The 21955-nt window shown below is 36.4% G+C and overlaps 1 protein-coding gene across 1 annotated transcript; it reads right to left on the reverse strand.

Moving 5' to 3' along the window:
* Positions 1–310: 310 nt before the first annotated feature.
* LOC135802082 (transmembrane protein 164-like) lies at positions 311–9769 on the reverse strand. Its single transcript, XM_065315610.1, has 6 exons — positions 9146–9769; positions 5944–6363; positions 2854–2970; positions 2518–2596; positions 2354–2454; positions 311–2293 (listed from the first exon to the last, which is right to left on the reverse strand). Exons 2-6 carry the CDS (start codon positions 6274–6276, stop codon positions 2036–2038), a joined length of 888 nt encoding a protein of 295 aa, XP_065171682.1. The 5' UTR covers positions 6277–6363; positions 9146–9769; the 3' UTR covers positions 311–2035.
* Positions 9770–21955: the final 12186 nt, after the last annotated feature.

The raw sequence follows: 21955 nt of genomic DNA on the forward strand, positions 1-21955 counted from the left end.
GGGCGCGCTTCGTTTGTTTACGTTTGGTGGCGCTACTTACACTTGCCTCGATACTTTATTTCGAATTTTAATCTCATCACCAAAGCATACAATCAACTATTAAGAACTTGCATTTGTTATATTTAATTTAATTAATTTATATTAATCAACTTAACACCACAATAAATCAAGATTTATGAAAAATATAAAAATATTTTCATTACAACAAGTTATTATAGGCAACCCAACATACAGCAAATCCAAGTTAAGTTAAAATTATGGAGGCAACCATGCACACACATTTCAAAATGTGCCGTTTAAAAATTTGAAATAACTTTTGATAAGTAATTTTTATTTAATTAATATACAATTTTACAACTCTTTGGTGATAGAATGTAATGTGTACAACAAGCGAGATTCGAACGCATTGCATTGTAGTAGATTCGTTTTGAATAAGTAGTATTTGTTTTGATAAACGCTGCTTGGGTTTACATCGAATGTAAAAACTTGTAGATATCAAACAACTGCTTAGACAATATTGTACAACACAAGAAAACGCCAACACAAGTTCAAGGTTGTAGTTTGGACATTAGGCATATTAGAGGATTGTTGGAATTATACATAACTACATCGATTCTCTGCTACATCTACTTTCGAATACAAAAATTATTATTCTTCGTCTTTGACTGCAAATTCTTAGCGCTACGCATTGTGTAATAATTGTACATCATAGAACTATCAATGGACTTTATGTTTGTTTATTATTACTATGTGTATTTGCAGTGTTTGCCTTCGAAACTTTCTCGCAACCATTTTCATTCTACTTTCAGCAAAGTTAACAACGTTATTCCTTAGAAGCTCGGCCAGAATTTAATACTTAACCTCAAAAGTGACTTCAGAGGTTAAGATTTGTAAGATTTGGTTATAAATACACTTTTCTGGCTTGATGGCAATCAATTCAATTTTTAATATTCGCATCTAGTTACCTATCTAGAAATTACTCTCACTACTATTTTGTTTTTATTTTTTGTATAGTTTCCTCAAATCTCAACCAACTTCGCATGACCTATAATGTCCCCAAAATTATCTAATCGTCGTCTACTCGTTATCATCGCTTCGATCGTTGCTACGCTAATTGCGTTCGACTACAATACATAATTATGTTATTGTTTTCATTAGCAAGTAAGTACTGCTTACACGTGTCGTTAACATTGAACACGATCATAAATAGAACCAAAGTGTTGTAATGGAATGTTTCGACATGGAATCATTGATCATAATGATATTGATTCATTCTTTGTCGTCGAATGCGACATTTTCATGGAATGATTATCTAATGATTTTGCTTGAGCATCTACAAAACCGTGAGTTTTAACATTCAAACGATTATTAACAACCAACAAAGTTCGATATAACTAATAACTTAACAACTTATATGTTAAACAACGTTTTAATTTGGTATGCTCTTTTGTTTTAATTGATTTTTTGAGCTTATCATTTCTCGTCCTTTTAAATTCTCAATTTTATCCGAATTAGTTAAGCTTATTATCGTTTTATTACGATTAACAAAGCGATATTAATCATAATGAATTGACATTTTAATTTATATTTTCTCTACAAGTTAACTTTCCAATGTTTTAATTTTTTTTTAGTTTAAATTTAAATTTAATGACTTTTTTTCTTCTATATTACTTAGGACGACTAAGAAGGCTCTCGTCTCGTTTTATTGCATTTTCACTAAGAGTTATCTACTCGCAAATATTTGTTTTTAAAGAAACAATTTCCAATTGTTTAATTAAAATATGCTCAGTCAAACTAATGCTTAATAATTTCAAACGCAAACTGCTTATTAAAATGTAAACTTTGAGGTTATTTATTTGGTTTGTAGCTAGTTTTCTAGGTTTTTTTGCTAAGCAAACTTGTATCTTTGGTAAAACTTAAAATTATAGCAAACGGTTTGCATTTCTCATCAAAAAGTTTTGTTCATTTGCCTCTTCAGTGGTTGTCTAGGTTTAGGTCTATGTCTAGGCCTATCTAGAACTAGTCTAAGGACTTTTTAGTCGCGATGCAGATGATTACTCATCTCGCTAGTGTCTCCGTTTGAGTTGGGAGCAGCCACTTCGCAACACAACGTTTGCTTGACTTTCGTCGGGCGGAACTTGGTGAGGAAGAACGCCGACACGACGATGAAAAGCTTGCACAGCAACGGGCACAAAATGGCCTGGTGAAAGAAAGCGGCTATGCGATAATAAGGACCACCGAATGGATCCAAGATGGCTGGGCAGATCATGTGATTGAGGTTAACTTCAGTTGGCTACAAATAAATCACAACGCATTAGATTTTTCAGGTTTTTAGGTTAAATTTTATACTCACAATGGCAAAGACTTGCAAGAGAGCAAAATGATAGATTATGTTGATGGAATAACTCAAAACATTCCAACTGAAGTCGGAGAACTCCTCAACATTGTACACTCCTATAAGAAATTAATGCAATATTAAATAAGAAGAGATTTTTATTTTGGCAAATATAAATATACCTCCGAGACGCAGTAGATAATAAGGCACGACACACATCATTCCGTGTTGAATCCAATAGATGGCAGCCTCCAACGGTAGCTGCAAGCACAAAATCACTCCACTTCAAAATCCCTATTCACAGATTTGTCTTCTTAAAGATTAGGATCATGCATAAAAGGCACCAGAACCCATTCAAGGCGTTTCTGGATCATTTATCATGAAACATGGAGTTTTACAGGAAGGGTAATTTGTCATCAGAAAACGAATCAAGGCGAAATCGCTTAGTCAGTTGAAAAGTTTGTTTTCTTATGCGGTAAGATAGGTTAAAATGTGAATATAGGTTATGTAATACTTACGATGCGCGAATCTGTTTCGGGAAAGAGGAATGCAAGCAGTGGGCCATTGAGTAGATTTAAATGAAACCGAAACACAGCGGTGACCATTTTATTCGGTGATGCTGCTAACAAATAAATCTGTGAAACAGAAAATACATTTATTGACACATGTACATTGCCTGAGTTTTATATATTTAAAGCAAATTAAGTTCACTTTTGTGTAAGATTGTACTTCGTTTATATCTTTCTTAAAGTTTTTTTGCAAAGCATTGCGATGGTTGTAAACTTTTGCCGCCTTAAGTTGAGACTTGACACTTTGCTACCGCCTTGTAAAAGTTTACTATGTACTTGGATTCTGAAGACCACAGCACATATTTTTCAGCTGGGGTGGACGAATTCAAGGGGAGAGTTCTTTCATAAATGGAATTAATTTTGTTTCAACTGTCAGAACTTTTTCAATGGAAGAAACTCAATTGGAATTCAGAAATCAAAAATCAATAGCTGCGAAATTTGCTTGAATAACATCGGAGAAATAAACATTTATATTTTCCACCAGATAGCGATACGTCTCACTTTGTTATTAAGTGAAAAAATAAAATTGATTATTTTTTAAGAGACTGACGCTTTCATTTGTTCTCACCTTCAGCTATATTGATCGCACAATGCTATTTTTAAGTTTAATAAATTTGCATTTTACACTCGCTGATTTTCCCTTCTATTTATACCATTATTTCGACTATAAGTGTCCTGGCATTCACACATTTTCGCACGAATGTATTTATAACGTGCGGGCGTCGTAAAACTCAGCGAGTGTTAAATTTAACGCATCTACACCCTCACATTCAGTGAAGTGGAAATGAGAAAAAGTAAATAATAATTTTCGAAATTACGAACATAATCGTAAACATTTTACACTTAGCAATTTTTCATTCGCCCGCTAACCGCCATGAATATAAATAATATTAATGTGGAGCATAAAAATTATCGAACAAAAATGTAACAATGCTTGACGCCGGTAATTGAGACATAAACTTATTTTACGACAAAAACGAAGTTAATTTACGTGTGGAAATTTTTACAATTATAATTTGAGCGACTTTCAAGTGTGAACACAGCTCGTATCAAAAACAGAAACTGATAAATTATTCATTTTGATTACATTCGTATGTCCTTGCCGTGCGATTCGTGTGTTCTATTGATTTTACAATCAATTCCTAATAAACGCGTGCACTCGTTGGGCCGCGCCGTGTTTGAAGATCGGATCGGATAGGACTACCAATGCGATATTTCTCATATTCCCGTATTTACGAGCGCCTTCGCCACGCGGAGGCTGCTCAGCTTATTACGTTTTACTTTCGGTTCACACCACTTTATGGCATTTAGGAGTCGAAATTGGAGGATAAACCGCTGATTTATTAGATACTGGATGCGAAAATATGAACAGACTACGTTAATTAACTACCCTTTATATAAAATAAATCTGTGCGTAAATTGGTAATAAAATGTCGTGAAAAAAATTGTTTTCGCATGGATTATTAGTCATGCATTGATTCGTCATGAATAAATTTGCGTCATGCTTGTCGGATTTTCATCATTTTCTGATTAGACTTGAAGGAGTCTCAAGCCCACTTGACTTCGATTTCCAGTCGTACTTTCATTTCCGTTTCCACTTATCGAATGTACCGCCCGTACTCCCACTTTATCTTGATATAGGTCTTCGTTTTTGACATGGATTGAGGCGAAATTTCATTAGTTACGGCCGATGCAGTATTAAGTCAACAAATGTCAGATAGATGTCTTTTGGAGATAACTTTTTTCATTAATATTTTTTTACTTTATAATGAATAAAGTTTTGCGTATTTACATATCGAAAACTTGATGCAATTAACCAAGTAATAAAATATAATTAATTTTTGTGTGGAAATACTGTGAAGGTGATTAGAAATTGTAATTTTTAAGATGATAATTTTCTGAATCTTAACGTAAGTAATTTTCCCCTAATCGAGCGCATTATACAATCAAATCACTTTGAAACACACTTTGAAACTCTGACAATTAGGGAAATTCCGCAAAATGGCCGACAAGCTGAATTTTAAATGATGAAATTCATAGAAGTGAATTTTAATGCTTTTAAAATATGCAAACAGCGCGAAACTCGCTCGACGAAGAAACCTTTCAGGTTGGGTGAGTAAAGACGCACACTGGGGGTTGAATCTCGTTGGGAAACCGCAAGAAACAACGTGTAATACAAAACCTTGCGGAATTACCGACCGACATCATTAAAACAAAAGTGTATTATCATTTCATTACGAAACGAATGTTATTGAATTACAAAATCATTAAAATTTCAGAAACACATGTTTTTCTCACGAAATCTTAGATATTGTGTTGATAAATGAGAAAATCCATTAGACCCGTTGCGAAAAACTCAAAACACGACGAAATCGCAATTCCGTGCGTCGGACGCACGCCAGCCGAAAATAGCGCACGTAAGCGTGTAGTAAAACGCGTTTAATACCTTGAGTCACCATAAATAATTCACCTTTGCAGCTTAGCGGCCATGGTGGCGGCGGCAGAGCAAACTTTTTTTGGCACCGGCTTGTCTACGTTCAATTTATGTGCGCTACGTACGAAAATGTGATGAAAGCGACAATAAACCAATGTAATTATCTACTATTATAATTGGGCCGTCGTAAAACTATCTTGTGAAGGTACTAAATGCCTGCAACAACTTTTGGCTCACCTTTATTAATACTGAGTAATATTATAGATGAAACAGCGAGTTTGTTTGTTTGTAACGCTTTCACGCATAAACCACTGCATTAATTGTATTAAATTTTAGCATAGAATATAGTTTTAAGAAAGGAAAAGAAGATAAACTACTTTTTGTTGCAAAAATATCACAAAAACGGCTTTAAATAAGCAATGAAATTTGTTATGGAAATTCAAGCATACTTTTAGTTATATAATTCAAATCCAGATGGCGCTAAATGCATTTTTAACATTTCTTATTTAAAAAAATATAATTGTGAATTTTATTGTCAGAATCGACATTTAACAGATTCAAAGAATATAAAATCAACGTTGATGATGAAAAACGCTTTGACTTACCTGTAGTGCAGTTGTAACGTGACAAGGATTCAACAAGTATATCACAGTCCTTGAGGAGAACTTGTAGCCAATCTCCATGCCCCAGATGAGCGACATAAGGACAAGAAGAGTGCGCCGCCCCCCGCGGTCACGCCGCGCACCATACGAAGTCGGCGTGGGCAATTTGATCCTGCGGTAGCTCCACACAAACGTGAGTACCATGGCGACAAGAACAATTGCGGTTTCGATGAGCCGATACGTCGGATCCAAGAACTCGGCGCACTCGGGTCCTGCATTGCGCGGCACCGTCTTATTCACGCCGCCCATCGCCCAGTCCCAGCTAATTCCATCCATGATTTTAAACAATTTTTATTCACTTTTACACTGAAGCAAAGTCCTCGACGCGTGAGTGTCAAGTCGCACACACTTTTATTTTAAAATCTGTAAAATAAAAACGAAATTTTATATTTTGTTTTGTTGATATTAAATAAATAGTTTTTTGTTCGTGAATATTCTTATCGCCGAGAGAAAATTGGAGTCGTTGTGACTTGTTAATGTTCAATTCGGAAAAACAATTGCCCGAATAGTTTTTGGCCGCGTGTCCCGGACCCTACTGATTGCGAACGCGGACGAGCACATGATTTCGCGTTGCGGTACTCGTTACTCGGCATATAGTAAGCCCGGTCGTAATCACACTCATCGCAACTCATCGTGTCGGGCTCGGGCTGACGACGCACATTTGGCGAGCGCACTTTCGGTGTGTCGTCGAATTGATAATGCGTTACGTGCTTGTTTTTGCACGCATGCAAACAAATGCAAAGTGGGGAAACAAATCGCACGTGAGTTGCAAACGTGCGCTAGACAAATGACTCTCATCTGCCAGCACTAGAAAAATGTAACTGCGGCATAACACAAACAGAATGGAAACTAATTATATTATTATACACTATGAACGTTGAACTAATATGTAATTTAAGAAAGTCATTACGGCTATCAAGGAATCAGCCGGTTGTAAGTTGTGAGATGTTACGAGAGACGACCGTGTATCATTTTTGCGTGTTATCAAGGACATTGTGACGTGTGGCGGCGGTGTGTGTGCGTGAATTTATATTTAAGTGACTCGAATCGTTTGACATCCGACTTGTGTTTACTATTTGCGAGCAGTGCAAATCTAGTTTGTGTTTTGAAACTTAAAATTTACAAAAACTTAAAAAGGAAAAATTAATCCATTGATAAATTAATTTCCTACTACATACTTTAATCGCAAATTTAAAATTTCAATGATTTTGATATGCACGTCAATTAAAGTTAAGTCTAATTATATCAAAATTATGATGCAATATGATAATTATTGGCATGCAATTTTTTAATCCTTATCAGAAATTCCATGACCTATCACCTTGCATTTATTTACATCTGTTTTTAGCACATTGCGTAATTTTTTGCTTATATGAGAATCCTAACTGACATTTTAAATACGGATATGAATTTGTATGTTTGTTATGCTTTCACACGAATACTACTCAAACAATTTTGATAAATTTTGGTACAGAAATATTTTTGAATAAGGAAAATGAAATTGGATACTTTTTATTGCAAAAATATAACTTGAAAAGTGTAAAATAAAAGATTAAAGTTGTTATGACAATTTAATTATACTTATAGTTACATAATTCACAATGAGATGGCGCTATTAAAATCACGTATATATATATAACACACGACTAACTGCACCTAAGTAAATGTAATAGTATTAAATAATTAATTAACGATTAGCATCATCGTGTCCACCCTTCAATTAACCATTAGTTACTGTATAATTTATTATTTAAGCAGTATTGTAATTGCATATCAACAACTTTCACTTCTAAACTCATTTGAACCTATACATAACCTCAAATTAATAATTCACAGACTTCACGTGTGGTTTTTGCCTGTTATGAACAGATGCCATAATTTATATCCACTCATGAGAGGACAAGAGTCCTTAATCCATATCCGCGCCTGCACACGCAGTGGCACCGTGAAACAGTTAACAGCTGAATACGTTATCAGTTATCACCTAACAAGTAAAAGGGGACATGTGATAAGGTCACGGCCGTCAAAAAATATATGCACCAGACACTGGAGTAATTGGTGATTAAGATTTTGATAGCAATTGTTTTCACAATAAAAATAACAATCTCAAAAATTTATCAATGTTTAATGTTACGCAAATAAAATTACATCATTAAAATAGATTGTATCAAATAAGTATACGCAGTACATATAACGAATGAGACTGAAACGTGAATGTTTGTTTATTTTCTTTCTAAGGATGCGCATGATCTTTTCATTAGCATTGACGTGCGGAAACCAAGCAGAAAATCGTTGAAACTGTACGAATCGATAAACTATCAACCTACAAACGAAAAGTGATGATGAACGCGATATTAATAGTTCTGGTAGTTTGTTTATTTCGTGCGGAAATCGATGGAAATGGTGAAATCGATTTGTAATTTGTAATTTTAGGTTTTCTCTATGTATACAAACCTAACAAATGTTTGTAAATTAGATTAGAGCATTCGTAACCTTATTCTGCACTTTTAAGGTTATGTCAATACTTCTGTTTGCTTCCACAGCTGCCTATTTGTCCTACAAATCTGATTTGTGCTATTATCCCCAATTATATTTAATGCGTTGCTATAGTAATGATAATCCAACAAAAATAGCATAATTCTTGTGTTCGGTATGTGTACCGCAACTCAAACATTGATTTTTTTTCAGATTTGTAAATTTTAAACGCTTCCAATTATTTGTGCGATGTTTTTTCCTGTGGAATGCAAAAGGGTAGCAATATGCGGCATTTACCCGCACCCCTAATACACCACTCCTGCTGATAATGCTCGCTGTGTGCAACTGTGCATGGCAGTCACGCACACACCATGCGGCATATTTTTACGACTTTCCGTGAACCACAAACTAAGCAGGAACTAAGCGCCGTGGAAAAAACACGCGCCTACGAAAACAGAAAAAGGAAGCGAAAGCAAAACAAGACAGAAGCAGAAAGCGCCGCTAGTAAATTGAAAGCATGACGAAACACAAACCACCAACTACGTGCTCCCAGAGCGCATTGATTTATTTTTTTAAACTTTACTGTGGTATTTTACTCTAATACGCGTAACAAAAATGTCAAATAATTAGGTTTTATGTTTTAAGGGTTGAAAATGTATACTATACTTACTTGCAGTTGTTTGCTGTTCGTGAGCCAACTATTTCCAACTTTGTCAAGGTCGCCAGTGTTTTTACAGTTATCGATCAATTAATCTAACGAATGTTTAATTTCTTGCTATGTATCTACATACATTTGTTCAATGGTTGAAACAGTGCTCGATGCGCTGCCATTAGCGCACCGTTCGTCTCGGCCCATTATGTATTCATTGAGAAAAACCACCCTTCTAATTTTTTTACACTTTTCACACTTATATTTCCACCCCAAACAGAAAAAATCTCAAATATTTGAAATTGTTATTTTTATCGGTCTATAACCATACCATTTTAATGTATTGAGCTTTTAAGGGTTGATTTTAGAGCAGGACACAACACTTTCTTGGTCTATTCACATTTTAGTCTAATACACCGCACTTATATTGTTAGACTATGTTATTACTAGTATTATGAGTTGGAGTGGTTGCTGCACTGAATTAGGGGATGTTTTGGATGTTGTTTGTGCTGAGCGTTTCAGCGTCGCGTTACACACGAGACACGAGCCTCCGCAAGTCAGCCGGGAGCTTGCGGAAAGCGTTGCGACGGGGTAAGCTACCGTCGGCGTTACGACCGGTGGGAAAACCGCGCACACGCGCGATATCGAGTTTTCCACGAGACTGCACGACTGCGTACGATGATAGCTTTCAAACAGACGGGAAATCGATAAAAACGTGAAAACTGGACTTGAAGCGACATCTATACTTGAAATTTTAGAAGCTTTCGCACAGTAGCAAAATATAATAGAGTTCTCTAAAATTTTGAAACTCAACTTATTATCCTTGAGTCCTGTAATTCAACTAATATCAGTATTGCAAGTGGTGCTCTCTAATAATTTACTAGATAATTTCCAACTCATTGTTATTCATTTTTATACAATTTTAATCAAAATGTTTGTGTCATAACAAGATTAAATTCAATTTGCGTCCATTTTCAATTCCATCATTTCGCCTTAATTGCTTTAGCACAATAATGTTTTTCGCCTTGCTAAGCCCTTTTTTATATTCCAGCATAGACAATTCGATTAAACTCAATAATTTGCATACTGTTTGCGTTTCATTTCGGTCGACAGCGACAAATTGAACAAATAGAAAACAAGTGCAAATCGTATTAAGTCGCTGGCTGCGTGGACGACGCCGTGGTAGTTTTTGAGTGTGTTACATTTTTGCGCGATGGGCCAAACGAAACACGCCGCAATGAATGTGTAACGAACGCAGGGCGTAATGAAGACATGCTCGCCGACATGAGACCGTAAAAAATTAGTTCAATGTGGCGAGGCGCGCCCACGGCGTAATTAAATTAAAAAACTCGACGCGCCAAAGCCAGTGACAACAGAGTAGCACATGCATGATGTGTGCAAGCACATGTTGACGCACATTTTATAAATATTTACTTTAATAATTGAGGAAACAGGGTTGCGTGAAACATTCAGATATTTTGATTCAATTTTGATTGGTTTTTATGGAAAAACAATTCTATTTGTGTAATCGCCAGCATAAAAAAATATTATTTTTTTCTCAAATCAGCCAGAGAAAGTTAAATTAGCTTAAATTATTAGCTGCAACGGATTTTAAATTTTAAAAATTTATTGTCAACTAGCTTTTGCCTGCGACTTCGTCCCGGTAGTGTTTAATAAAAGTGTAATTTGTTTTTCCTCTCGTGTTCTTGTATCAATTTTATCAATAAGATTCGCAATTTTATTTTAAAGAAATTAATAATATAAAGAATTGCTAATAATGCACTTCAGCGCGCCATCTCGGATTCAACTATTTTACTATAACTATGATTGAATCTCAATGCCAACTTTTATCCTATAGAAAATGGCTGCCTTTGGGGTTTTCCCGGCAATTATTCGAATTTTTCTTGCCGTAAAAACCATCCTTGAACTTGAACAAACATTTTAAAAAAAGAATTGGCTAAATTGGTCTTGGCGTTGTTGAGTTATGCGCTTTCCAACAAATTTTCCGATTTATTTTTATTTTATACATGTAAAAAAACATATTTTTTCGTTTTGCTTGTTTATAATAACATTTTTAAATATTAATATTTTTACATCGTATGTTTTTCACAATGCACAATTCAATTAATTAACATATTTTGTTTTTATTCAGTTCTCATACAGGCAGAAAATGAAATAAAAATTATACATATTTTTCTTTCCATTTCGATAAATGCAATTAGCAAATGAAAGCAGCCAAATTAATTGGACAAATACGTTCATAATGAAAAACTTCCCCATGACAACGATGAACTTCCCTGATGAAAATGAAAATAATACACGCGGTTTAATTTATATTATATTATATTATTCACAGCAGTGTGAAGCGTTGAAAAATTGATACTATGTTGGTGTTATCACTGCATTGCAGATTGAAAATGCTTTGAGTTGTAATTGTGAATGTAATAGCAGGATTCAAACCGAATGCAAATTCATCATCAGCAGCGCATTACTCGTTATCGCATGCTCGTATGATCAACAGATTGCTAATGAATGGCTTACAGCGCGGATCGTTGAGATAATTAAATATATTGTATTGTTCGCGCTCATCTAGTTTCAATAATATTTATTGTTTGATTTAATACAACGATTAAATTTTATTGATGTCGAAATTTAATATTTGCATAAAAAGCGGGATAATATAATAGATTGGTGGATAAGTACTTCAAGTTATCAAAGATAGATGGCAGATGTTGGTGGAAGTACAAAAATATTTTAGGTTAATGTCGATTTTCGTAAACGTATTGTACTTTTGTTTTTATTTTGTGCATTTTAGGTTGAGTGCTGGAAAGTTTGTGCATGACTGGGGATTCAAGTAGTTCTGTATCATTTACTCGCCGATGGAGATGAGACAATATGGAAGTTACCAACATGGCGCATATTTTACAAAGTTTAACACGTAAATAAGTGTATACAGTATGTGCATCCGCATGCATTTTATTTTTATGTTTTAATAATATTAAAATCAATACTAAAATGTTGAAAAATTTTAAAATGTTGACATTTTAAATTAAGTTTGGTTATGTTTTCTTCATGATGTTTAGATGCTTGGTGTGTTTGACTGTAAACTTCTTTGTGTTTTATCTTTTTATCCGCGCACAACTCAGTCGTATGCAACTTTTACGACGTTCTTTTGTTTCAATCCGCCGATTTGCCGAATTGCCGAATTCGAAGTGCACGAAGCGTGCATTTAGCATTCCAGCCCGCGTTGCACCTCCTTATCTCCAACACATAGACAGCTAGACACACGACTCACATTCGCACTCACAAAGAAGTGCATTAAATGGAGATGTCATTTCAATTTTCTTCATTTTCCTCGAATCCTTCCAATCGCGCAAATCGGCGCTATCGTTAACGTTGAGACGAGGCACGGTTGAACGGATTTCCACGTATTCATTTACTACAATTCGAGTATTATATCGATTCTTCTTTCGCTCGTATTTCTGGCAAGAAGAACTAGTGTAATAAATTATTCATTGCATGAAGTAAAATCAAATCATATATGTAAGTTCAACTTGAATGAAATAAAACTTTTAATTCAAACTTACAGACCTACAGAATTGTTTTAGGTTATGGACTTAGGTTATATAATAATTTTTACATAAAAATTTCTTGAAACACTTGGTGTAATTTGGATTGACTTCATGTTTATCTCTAGATCTAAATGTGAGTGTTTTATGTTTGAGGCATTAATGTTTTACATTTCGTATTACATGTTTGATTATGTTCAACTCGGGTTTTATGCACTATTTTTTACATGCATTCCAAATGGATATTAAAACATAAACCTAATAATAACGAAGGTATGAAATGCGCGTTCATAAATTCAAATGACCCGGCGAATGCTGCTTAATTATTATAATAGAATTATAAATAATTTTACTCTTATCTGGGTTGAAATAGCTATTTGTGGTGCCATCTACATTCCACAACATGTATTACCTTCCTCTAACCTTACTATTACACTATTATTATGATTTTAGTGTTATTTATTTTGTTTTCGTAGATTTGAAAAATCCAAACACAAAAATGAAGTAAATTCCTAACACCGAACGACACGTGCCATTTCTTTTGCAACACTTAAACGAATTAAACGCAACGATGCTTTCCTATGTGCTGACCCGATGGGAAAACTCGCGCCGCCTGCGATAATCAATCTTAATCAAACGCAAGAAGCTTTTTCCTTTTCTCTTTCTTTCTTGCCGTATTTTTTACGTTTGTAATTTGCACTATTCTTCTCTTCTGAGTGTATTTTTTGTTTATCTAATCACACTTTTTGATTAAAAATCAAAATAAAACATTTTAGTGTAATTCTAAGAGATATTATTAGAGATTAAGTTTAAAATTCTTTACGTCCAACGAGTATGCACCCCGGAAATGTTAATTAAAGATGCGCGGGGATACCACCCTCGCTCTGACACTCATAATTATTCATTCATAAAAAAAAACTTTGATGAATTCTTTTCGTGCTCAGCGTGCTTGTCGTCGCTTCCTTCCTTTTTGCGCCCTTGGCCAAAGACCACGCATAGGGTCCCAGCATGAATAGATCACTCGTTTCGCAGGGGTCCAAGAAAAATATTTGAAAGCAACATTTTAGAAACGCGATGGAAAAAAAATTGCGACCGGAATTTTTTAATCGAATTTTTTAGCTTTGTGAGTCAAATTATGTATAGCTTGTTTCATGTTCTTTGCAATCGCGATGTGTACGTTTTATTACATTTTTTTTTAAATCATAAAAACCTGCAAAAAAACTAACAATCGGATTAGAGTTATCATGCAGATCTGTGGTTGGTACGATGGTAATCCAGCGCATATCCTAACATGGGAAACAAACGATCGCAGCTAACGCATCTAACATTAAATATTTTACGAGTAGCGTAAACTAGTAAAATTTATAAGTGTCGTTGCGGGTTTACGGCGTGCCAAACTATAAAGGTGCACAATATGCTGCGCTGGCTATTGTTTATGCATTATTGTGTGTATATGCACAAGTTACGACTTAATGTGCGAGCAGGGTTCTTTTCTGAATCAGTCTGGACGTCTAGCGGCGATCGAATAACTAAGTAGCTATAAAAATGTCAATGTATATTTAAACTGAATTTCTAAACAAATTCGGTGATTTAATATAGGCAACCAATATTACAACCACTCTAAAGTAAGGTGTGTATCAAGCAGCATAAATTTTAGATGCGTTTAAAAGGTTTGAAAATTATTTACATTCTGTAAACATTCATAAATATTTCATATCCACTAAAAATACATTTTTGAATATGCAAACACTTTTACAATATCACGCTAGCGTAGGATTAATATTGCTGGCGTGCACAAATCAAAAGGACGTGTGCAGCTCATCCTGGTGTAATTAACCTGTAATTAACCTAAAAGGACGAACTAGCTTGCAAGCAGGTTGAATCAACAAATTCCAAAGTCCGAAGCTGTTTGACTTTTAAAAGCATCACTTGCGGTTGGTGGTTTTACATCCCAGGCAACCCACATTACAAAAATTCCGCCCGTCTCAGTCATAACGTGAGGTTGATGTTTGGACAAACGTCAGACACGTTTTTGGACATGTTGGGTTATGTCCAACTCGTGCCGGAACGAGCGTCTTCTTTTAATGAGCGACATTCCGATTACCCTCACGCTGTTTTGCACGCAACCCAACATACACCAAACATTTGTGCACCTACAACTGCCAGCACTTCATCTCCATATCCGGCGGCACTCGTTTATAATAAACTTGCAGGTTCCGCTGGTGGAACGCAACTCTATATCCAAATGACATGTTTCACATGACCTGGGCACCAAAGAGTTGGAGTTGTGAGTCAACATCCAGCACTCGCTGGTTTTCTTCTTCTGCATCACGCTGGATCGCCAGATGTAAACCGAGATGATGAGATGAAAGGTGGCCAGCAGGGCGACAAGAGCACGGTGCGGTGGAATGATATTTGGGCAACTTTCGAGGAGGGCAAAGTACCCCTCGTAAACTTTAATGCGGCATTAATTCGCGTCGCGTGTGCATGCGAGTGAAACCCGTCCTTTCATCCTGCCACCTCGACACGCAGGACTCGAAATTTCCATCCTGAGGGTCACGGACACACTTGGCAACCACCTAGCGCGCTAATAAATGGCATCCGAAGCGTTGGAACCGGTTGAAACTTTAAATTTCACAAAAACTATGTTACCAGCGCCATCTGTAAACTAATACTTTTAGTTTAATACAAGTAAAACTTGTAATTGAGGTTAAAAATATAAATTTTTTTGATTTGTATGTAATTTTTCTTGCTGCCAAGTTATTGACATGTGTAAAAGTACTCAAAAAGCAAGAAATAAAACATTTTACGACATATTACAGTAGATAAACAGACAGAATTAAAACCATCATGTTTTTGCATGTACAACTCTTGAAATATTCAACACAAACATTGTAATAATTTTAACATGTGCTATTAAACGTATCCTTTGCGTATGAAAATTGGCATTCATCGCGCATCGGGCAACGCTAGAAATAATTACAAAAGGCAACAAAAATGGCGCATGTTTGTCCCAACAATGGCGAAGCACTTTTTGAGCACAAACTCGCATCGTAAACGGCAAATTATGACGACTCCTTTTATAGCGCGTTATTATGATTATTATGATCTTGTAGTTCGTAGATATTGTTTGCATTGTCTGTATAATGAACGCCGGCGATGCGTCTCGGGGCAATAATTAATTAACAAAACGCCGCCGTCGAGATAAACCGCAATACAATTAAGACAAAAAGAAGCCTTTATGGAGTTAAATATTAAAACAGGGCTGGTCTTCAATTATAATCGAAGCGCATTGTGATGGCTTTATTCTGCTGTGTGGGCTCGGGCTACTTTTTAATTTAATAAATGATTTTGAGATAAAGGAGAATTATTGAATACTTGGACCCAATGCCCACTTTGTACATGATGGCGTGGGTATAATGAGGCACACTCCACGAACACATCTGCTACGGCATTTTAGATTTTCCTTTTTGGTATTTCCTATGTTTGTTTACATACCTGCATCACATAACCTTAGGCAAGACTAACTACAGAATCCCAATGACGCATTTTCCCCCACCACTTTGTGTGGGTAGGACGCAGGTATAAAAGAGCTGCGCTAAGTGAACCGCGTGCTTAGTTGTACTTGGCGCAAGTTTCACCCTGTGACTAAAACCTGTGACTAAAGTACTTTAGTCACGGCTTTGGTCGTTCGTGTATAAAATACTACTTTTTGCGTCTCAAAACCGTGGAAATTGACACTTTAAAGATGAAAGTAAAAAAAAAATGAGTTTTATATATTAATGTTTCTGGTCTATAAAAGTATGTATGACAGTTAAATGACAGCTATAAAAAGTACTACTTTAATTGTTGTTTAAGACACATTTTGATGAGTGGCACATCTGTTCAGTATTACCTTCTTCCTGAAATAATTTTTATTTAATGTTTATTATTCCCTGCAAGCAATTTGGAATCACATAAAAAATGAAGAAAATTACCAAAAATACATTATATCACATTAAATGAATGAGGCAGCATTAGGTTCATTAGCACTTTTGCTAATATAAAACATTTTATGTAACTTTTATGTCTAAATATGGTTTTAAGTAAACACATTTTTACCGCTTGTGCTCTTGCAAAAGAAGGTAGGTAGTTAAATAGAATTCATCTAAAATTTCAACAAAAGCATGAACGTTTGTTCTGTGAGCGTAATTACAACCGACAAAGCGATGTCTTTTTCCAGCCAGCGGTCGTTGGTGTCGCCTTGAAGTGCGTACACGACAAACACAAGCTTCAACAAGCGACGGCGGCGGTGGTATTGCAAAAGCTCTTGAATCTCTTGATTTCTGATTCATTCATGCACGTGCCTCGCGCGCCTTCATTAAGGCTGTGCGCTGCGTGCTGCGCCACCCGGCGAGATCGTCCTTAATTCTCCTGCGAGCGGCATACGCGCGACCGTGGGGCGGTCGGCGGCTGTTGATGTGGAACATCAGTGTCGACATTTTAAATGCCGCAAGACGCGCGCCCGCAACAACAACAAATGCGCAAAGTATAAGCGGCGGCGGCAAACGAGGCACGCAGGATTACGATTACAATCAAGTAGCGCGCAGCGCGGAAGCGGAAAGATGTGAGAAGCACGCAGAAAACGCGAAGATGTGTGTGTATGTGTGTAGGGAATAAAGAGATGGAGAGAGGAAAAACTGCGCTTGTATATATATATATAATGTTCTTGGCTCCTATGTGGAGCATAGAGCCTCACTAAGCGCCCTCCAACGGACTCTGTTTCGGGCAACCGCCTTTGCTTCGTTCCAGCCCATATTTTGGTTTCGGAGCTCCTCTATTGTGGATCTTCGCCAGGTATTGGCCGGTCTACCAACCCTTCTCTTCCCCTGTGGGTTCCATTCTAGCGCATTTCTGGCGATATCTCCGGCGTCTCTTCTCAAGATGTGCCCAATCCACCCCCATTTTCTCTTGCGTATTTGATTTATAATGGGAGTTTCATCACATCGACGGTGCAACTCATCGTTGGAGATTGTCATTGGCCAGAATATGCGCAAGATCATTCTCAAGCACTTGTTTATGAAGGTTTGGAGTTTGTGTGTGCTTGAGCTCGTTGACCTCCATGTTTCGCATCCATATAAAAGGGTGGATTTTACATTTGTGCGGAATATGCGCAGTTTTGTTCTTAGTGTATAGACGCTTGACTTCCATACTGTGCTCAGCATTCTGAAGGATTGCTGGGCTTTTATTCTGTTGTTTATATCTGCGTCGGTCCCCTTTTATGTCAATTATACTTCCTAGATATAGGAATTCCTTGACCTCTTCTATTTCCGTATTATCTATTTGGAGTTTTAAGGTGTTGTTTGTATTTATACGCATTTCTTTTGTTTTGGCAATATTTATTCTTAGGCCAATTTTACTTGCCTCCCTTGCTAATGTTGTTAGCTGTCGGCTCACGCCTTCGAACGTATGTGACATCAGGCAGATGTCGTCGGCGTAATCCAGGTCGCTGAGGTGCGAGGTTAGTGTCCAGCGCAACCCATCCCTGTTCTGGTCTACCTTTGCTAGTATGTAGTCTAAGGCGATGTTAAATAGTAATGGGGATATGACACATCCTTGTTTTACTCCTCTGTGTATCGTAAAACTTTCGCTTTTTTCACTGTTGTGTAACACACTGCAGTTTGCATCAGTGTAGAGTTCTTGCAGGATGCTTATTATCTTTGTTGGTACACCTCGCGACTTAAGGATCCTCCATAAAGCGTCGTGGTTCAGGCTGTCGAATGCTTTCTCAAAGTCGATGAAGGCGATGAATAGTGGTGATCGCCATTCTACTGATTGCTCGATAATTATACGAAGGGTATTGATATGATCGATGCATGAGCGATTCGGCCGAAAACCTGCTTGGTTCGGGCGCAGGGTGTTTTCTATAGTTTCCGCTAATCTTGTTTGGACGATTTTCGCGATAATCTTATTAATTGTGTTTAATAGCGTTATGCCACGCCAGTTGTTACACTCGGTCAAGTTACCTTTTTGGGAAGCTTGATGATTAGCCCTTCTTTCCACTTGGTCGGAATCTTGTTGTTGTTCCATGCTTCCTTAATACAGTGGTATAGTTCATTTGCCATCCATGTGGCGTTTACTTTAGTAGTTCCGCTGGAACGTTATCAGCTCCTGCTGCTTTGTTGTTCTTAAGCGTCTTTATAGCTGCAGTTATCTCCGCGACTGAAGGCGGGTTCGAGTCAATGTTCAGTTGTCTACCTGTTATTCTCTGGCTCCCAGTTAATTGTTTCGTTTGCGCTGAGCATGTCGGAGAAATGTTCCTCCATCTTTCGAGCTGCTTGTCTGACTCAACTAACAGGCGGCCGTTTTTTGACTTAATGAAGTGTGTGCGTGTAGAGTACTTATTGGCCAGTTTCTTTGTGAGGTTGTAAAGTTCTCTCGAGTTGTTGTTGAGCATTGCTTCTTCTGCTTGTCTGCAAATATCATCTATCCACCTGCGTTTGTCTCTTCTGGCTTCCCTTTTGACCTTTTGGCAAAGGCCTGTGTACTCTACCTGTGCCGCTGCCCTATATTCTTGCGAAAGATTTTGGAGTAGCAGGTGTTTTTTCCTCTTTCGGTCTTCTATCAGCAACCACGTGTTTTCGCTGATCCATTCTTTCCTTTGCCTGCTTTTCACTCCAATTGTTGTTTTGGCGACTTCAATGATGTTGTCGGCCATATTTTCCCATTTTTGTGCTGATTTTTGGTTTATTGTCTCTTGCATTTTTTCCTTGAAGGATTTTGCTATTTGTGGAATGCGTAGCTTCTCTATATTTAGTTTTATTCGTTTCATATCGGCTGGTTGCTTGGGTACTGCTAGTTTTATTCTCAATGTGCCAACTATTAGGTGGTGGTCACTGGCTACATCAGCACCTCTCTTGTTCCTCACATCGAGTAATGACGATCTCCATTTCCTAGAGATTGTGATATGATCGATTTGGTTGTGGGTTTTTTTGTCTGGCGAGACCCACGTTGTCTTGTGAATCTGTTTGTGGGGGAACAGCGTACCCCCTATTACCAGGTTCGCGTTGGAGCAGAACTGTGTGAAGTATGTGCCGTTTTCGTTAATCTGCCCAACGCCGTTTTTTCCCATAATTTCTTCCAAATTTCGTTTTGAGCGCCTACTTTCGCATTAAGGTCGCCCATGAGAATTTTATGTCACCGCTGTTTACGTCTTTTATAGTTTTCTCGAGGATGTCATAGAATTCATCTTTATCCTCTTTAGAAGCGTTATTGGTTGGGGCGTAACATTGATAAAAGTTACTTTTCTGAACCTGGTGTAGAATCTTGCTGTTATTACTCTTTCGTTTATTGGTGTCCATGAGATTAGACTCTTTTTAGCATGTTTACTGAGTAGAAATCCTACACCGCTTTCGTGTTTTCCAGATTCATTACCACTAAAAAGTAGTCGTTCTCCACCTTGTGTGGGATGTTCTCCTTTCCCCAACCAACGTACTTCTGATATACCTAAAATATGTAGATTATATTTGAGAAATTCCTTAGTTACCTGCTGCAATTTGGAGCTCTCGTATAACGTTTGCACGTTCCAGCAGCCGAAACGTATCTTGTGTTTAGTATTAGCCAGGGTCGTCCTCGTATTATCCGTCCGGGTTTGCTTAGTTGAAGTTTCAGTAATAGGTTTGATTTAGGTGAGTAGGTTATTAGCCTTCTGCACCCGAGTTTGGTGCTAGGGCTGCCAGCTGGAGCGTCCAAACCCGCCCTCAGTGTACCTGGATGTTTGACGATGTTGTTGATGCCCTGCACTTGACGTGGTGAAAGTGAGGTTATACTTGTTGTGTTCGTGCTATTTATTGTTGTAGATTTGTTTTAAAATTTTATAGTATATTTGTTCTCTGTGTGCTTGAATTTGAATAATTGTGTTGTATTCTGTGTTGTAGTTTAATTTATTTAATGACGTGTTTAGTAATCTATTGAAGCGGAATCTGAAGTAGCGTTTTTATGTTTTTCTTTCAATATTTAAACCACTTAACAAAATGCATTTGCCATAAAACACACACACACACACGCACTACAACTGATAAAAATACTTAATACACACAAAACATCCAGTTCCATACAAAAATAACAATTTAGTTATTTTGATACTCTCGAGGCGAAACATGTCTAACTCAAATAAAAATTGTAATTTATTATGTTTTAATATATTAATATATAAAAATTAATAATATGGATTACGTATTCCACAAAGAAAACAAAGACTTTATCTAAACTGCACGTTATTAAATGTATTTTGAATATTTTTAGGTTAACAACTATAATTTAACTAATAAAACACCATAAAACAGGAAATATTGTGCTGCGGCCATCACTTATTCAATTTTCGTGTCGACAAAAATAATTTTTTGTTTAATTTAGCACTTTTAGCAACTTTTACTAGTTACTAGTTAATACAAAAAGTAATTCTCAACATGTGTGCCGTAACACAACTCTTAAAATACTTGATAATTCTAAATATTGTAAATATGACAATCTGCGACAATAATTCGATATTCACTCCATCTAGTTCATTAAACATTTCTTCTGCAAGTAAATGTCTTATTAATTTAACCCACGAGATCGCAAAAACCATGAAATTCATCACTATCATAAACTGCAACATAACCAAAACTGATGGATATACTATAATGACTAATGTAATAAATATACTGCAGCAAAACGTTGAGAAAACTTCGTTTAGTTTAGCAATCACTAATGGAACTCAAAACAAAATGAATACAGTGGATATATGCGTAAAAAGATGCGATTTAAAAGAACCAAAAGATAGAATCTATAAAAACTATTATAGAAATCTCCGTCTAACTCATATCTACCTTATGTTTATTGATAATCTGCAAGACTTTAGTGACAATTTAGAGAAACTGGAATTTTTGTCATCCTATAATATCTCGGCGGAGTTTATTTTATTTTACACAAATCCACCTAACAATACAGTTAATACCTGGACTATGGCATATAAAATTTTGGAAATTGCATACAATCAATCAAAATACTCTGCAACACTTTTGATTCCATCAGAAAAAGACGTTTTCGAGTTATATGTATTTGATTTATTCGCAAAAGAAGCAAAATATTGTGGTAGGCAACCAATATTACGCTTGCTAAATACCTGCTCAAGAGGTGAATTTCTCATGGATGTATATCGACACACTACAAATTACGCTAAATTGAATTGTTCGATTCGTACTGAGGTAATGTATTTACCTCCGTTTGTAATCTCAGCGAC

This window comes from Atheta coriaria, unplaced genomic scaffold (genome assembly GCF_025399875.1).
Source record: "Atheta coriaria isolate IRGN ID8LTWV9N9 unplaced genomic scaffold, Caltech_Dcor_3.1 hic_scaffold_15_pilon, whole genome shotgun sequence".
Classification (NCBI taxonomy): Eukaryota; Metazoa; Arthropoda; class Insecta; order Coleoptera; family Staphylinidae; genus Dalotia; species Dalotia coriaria.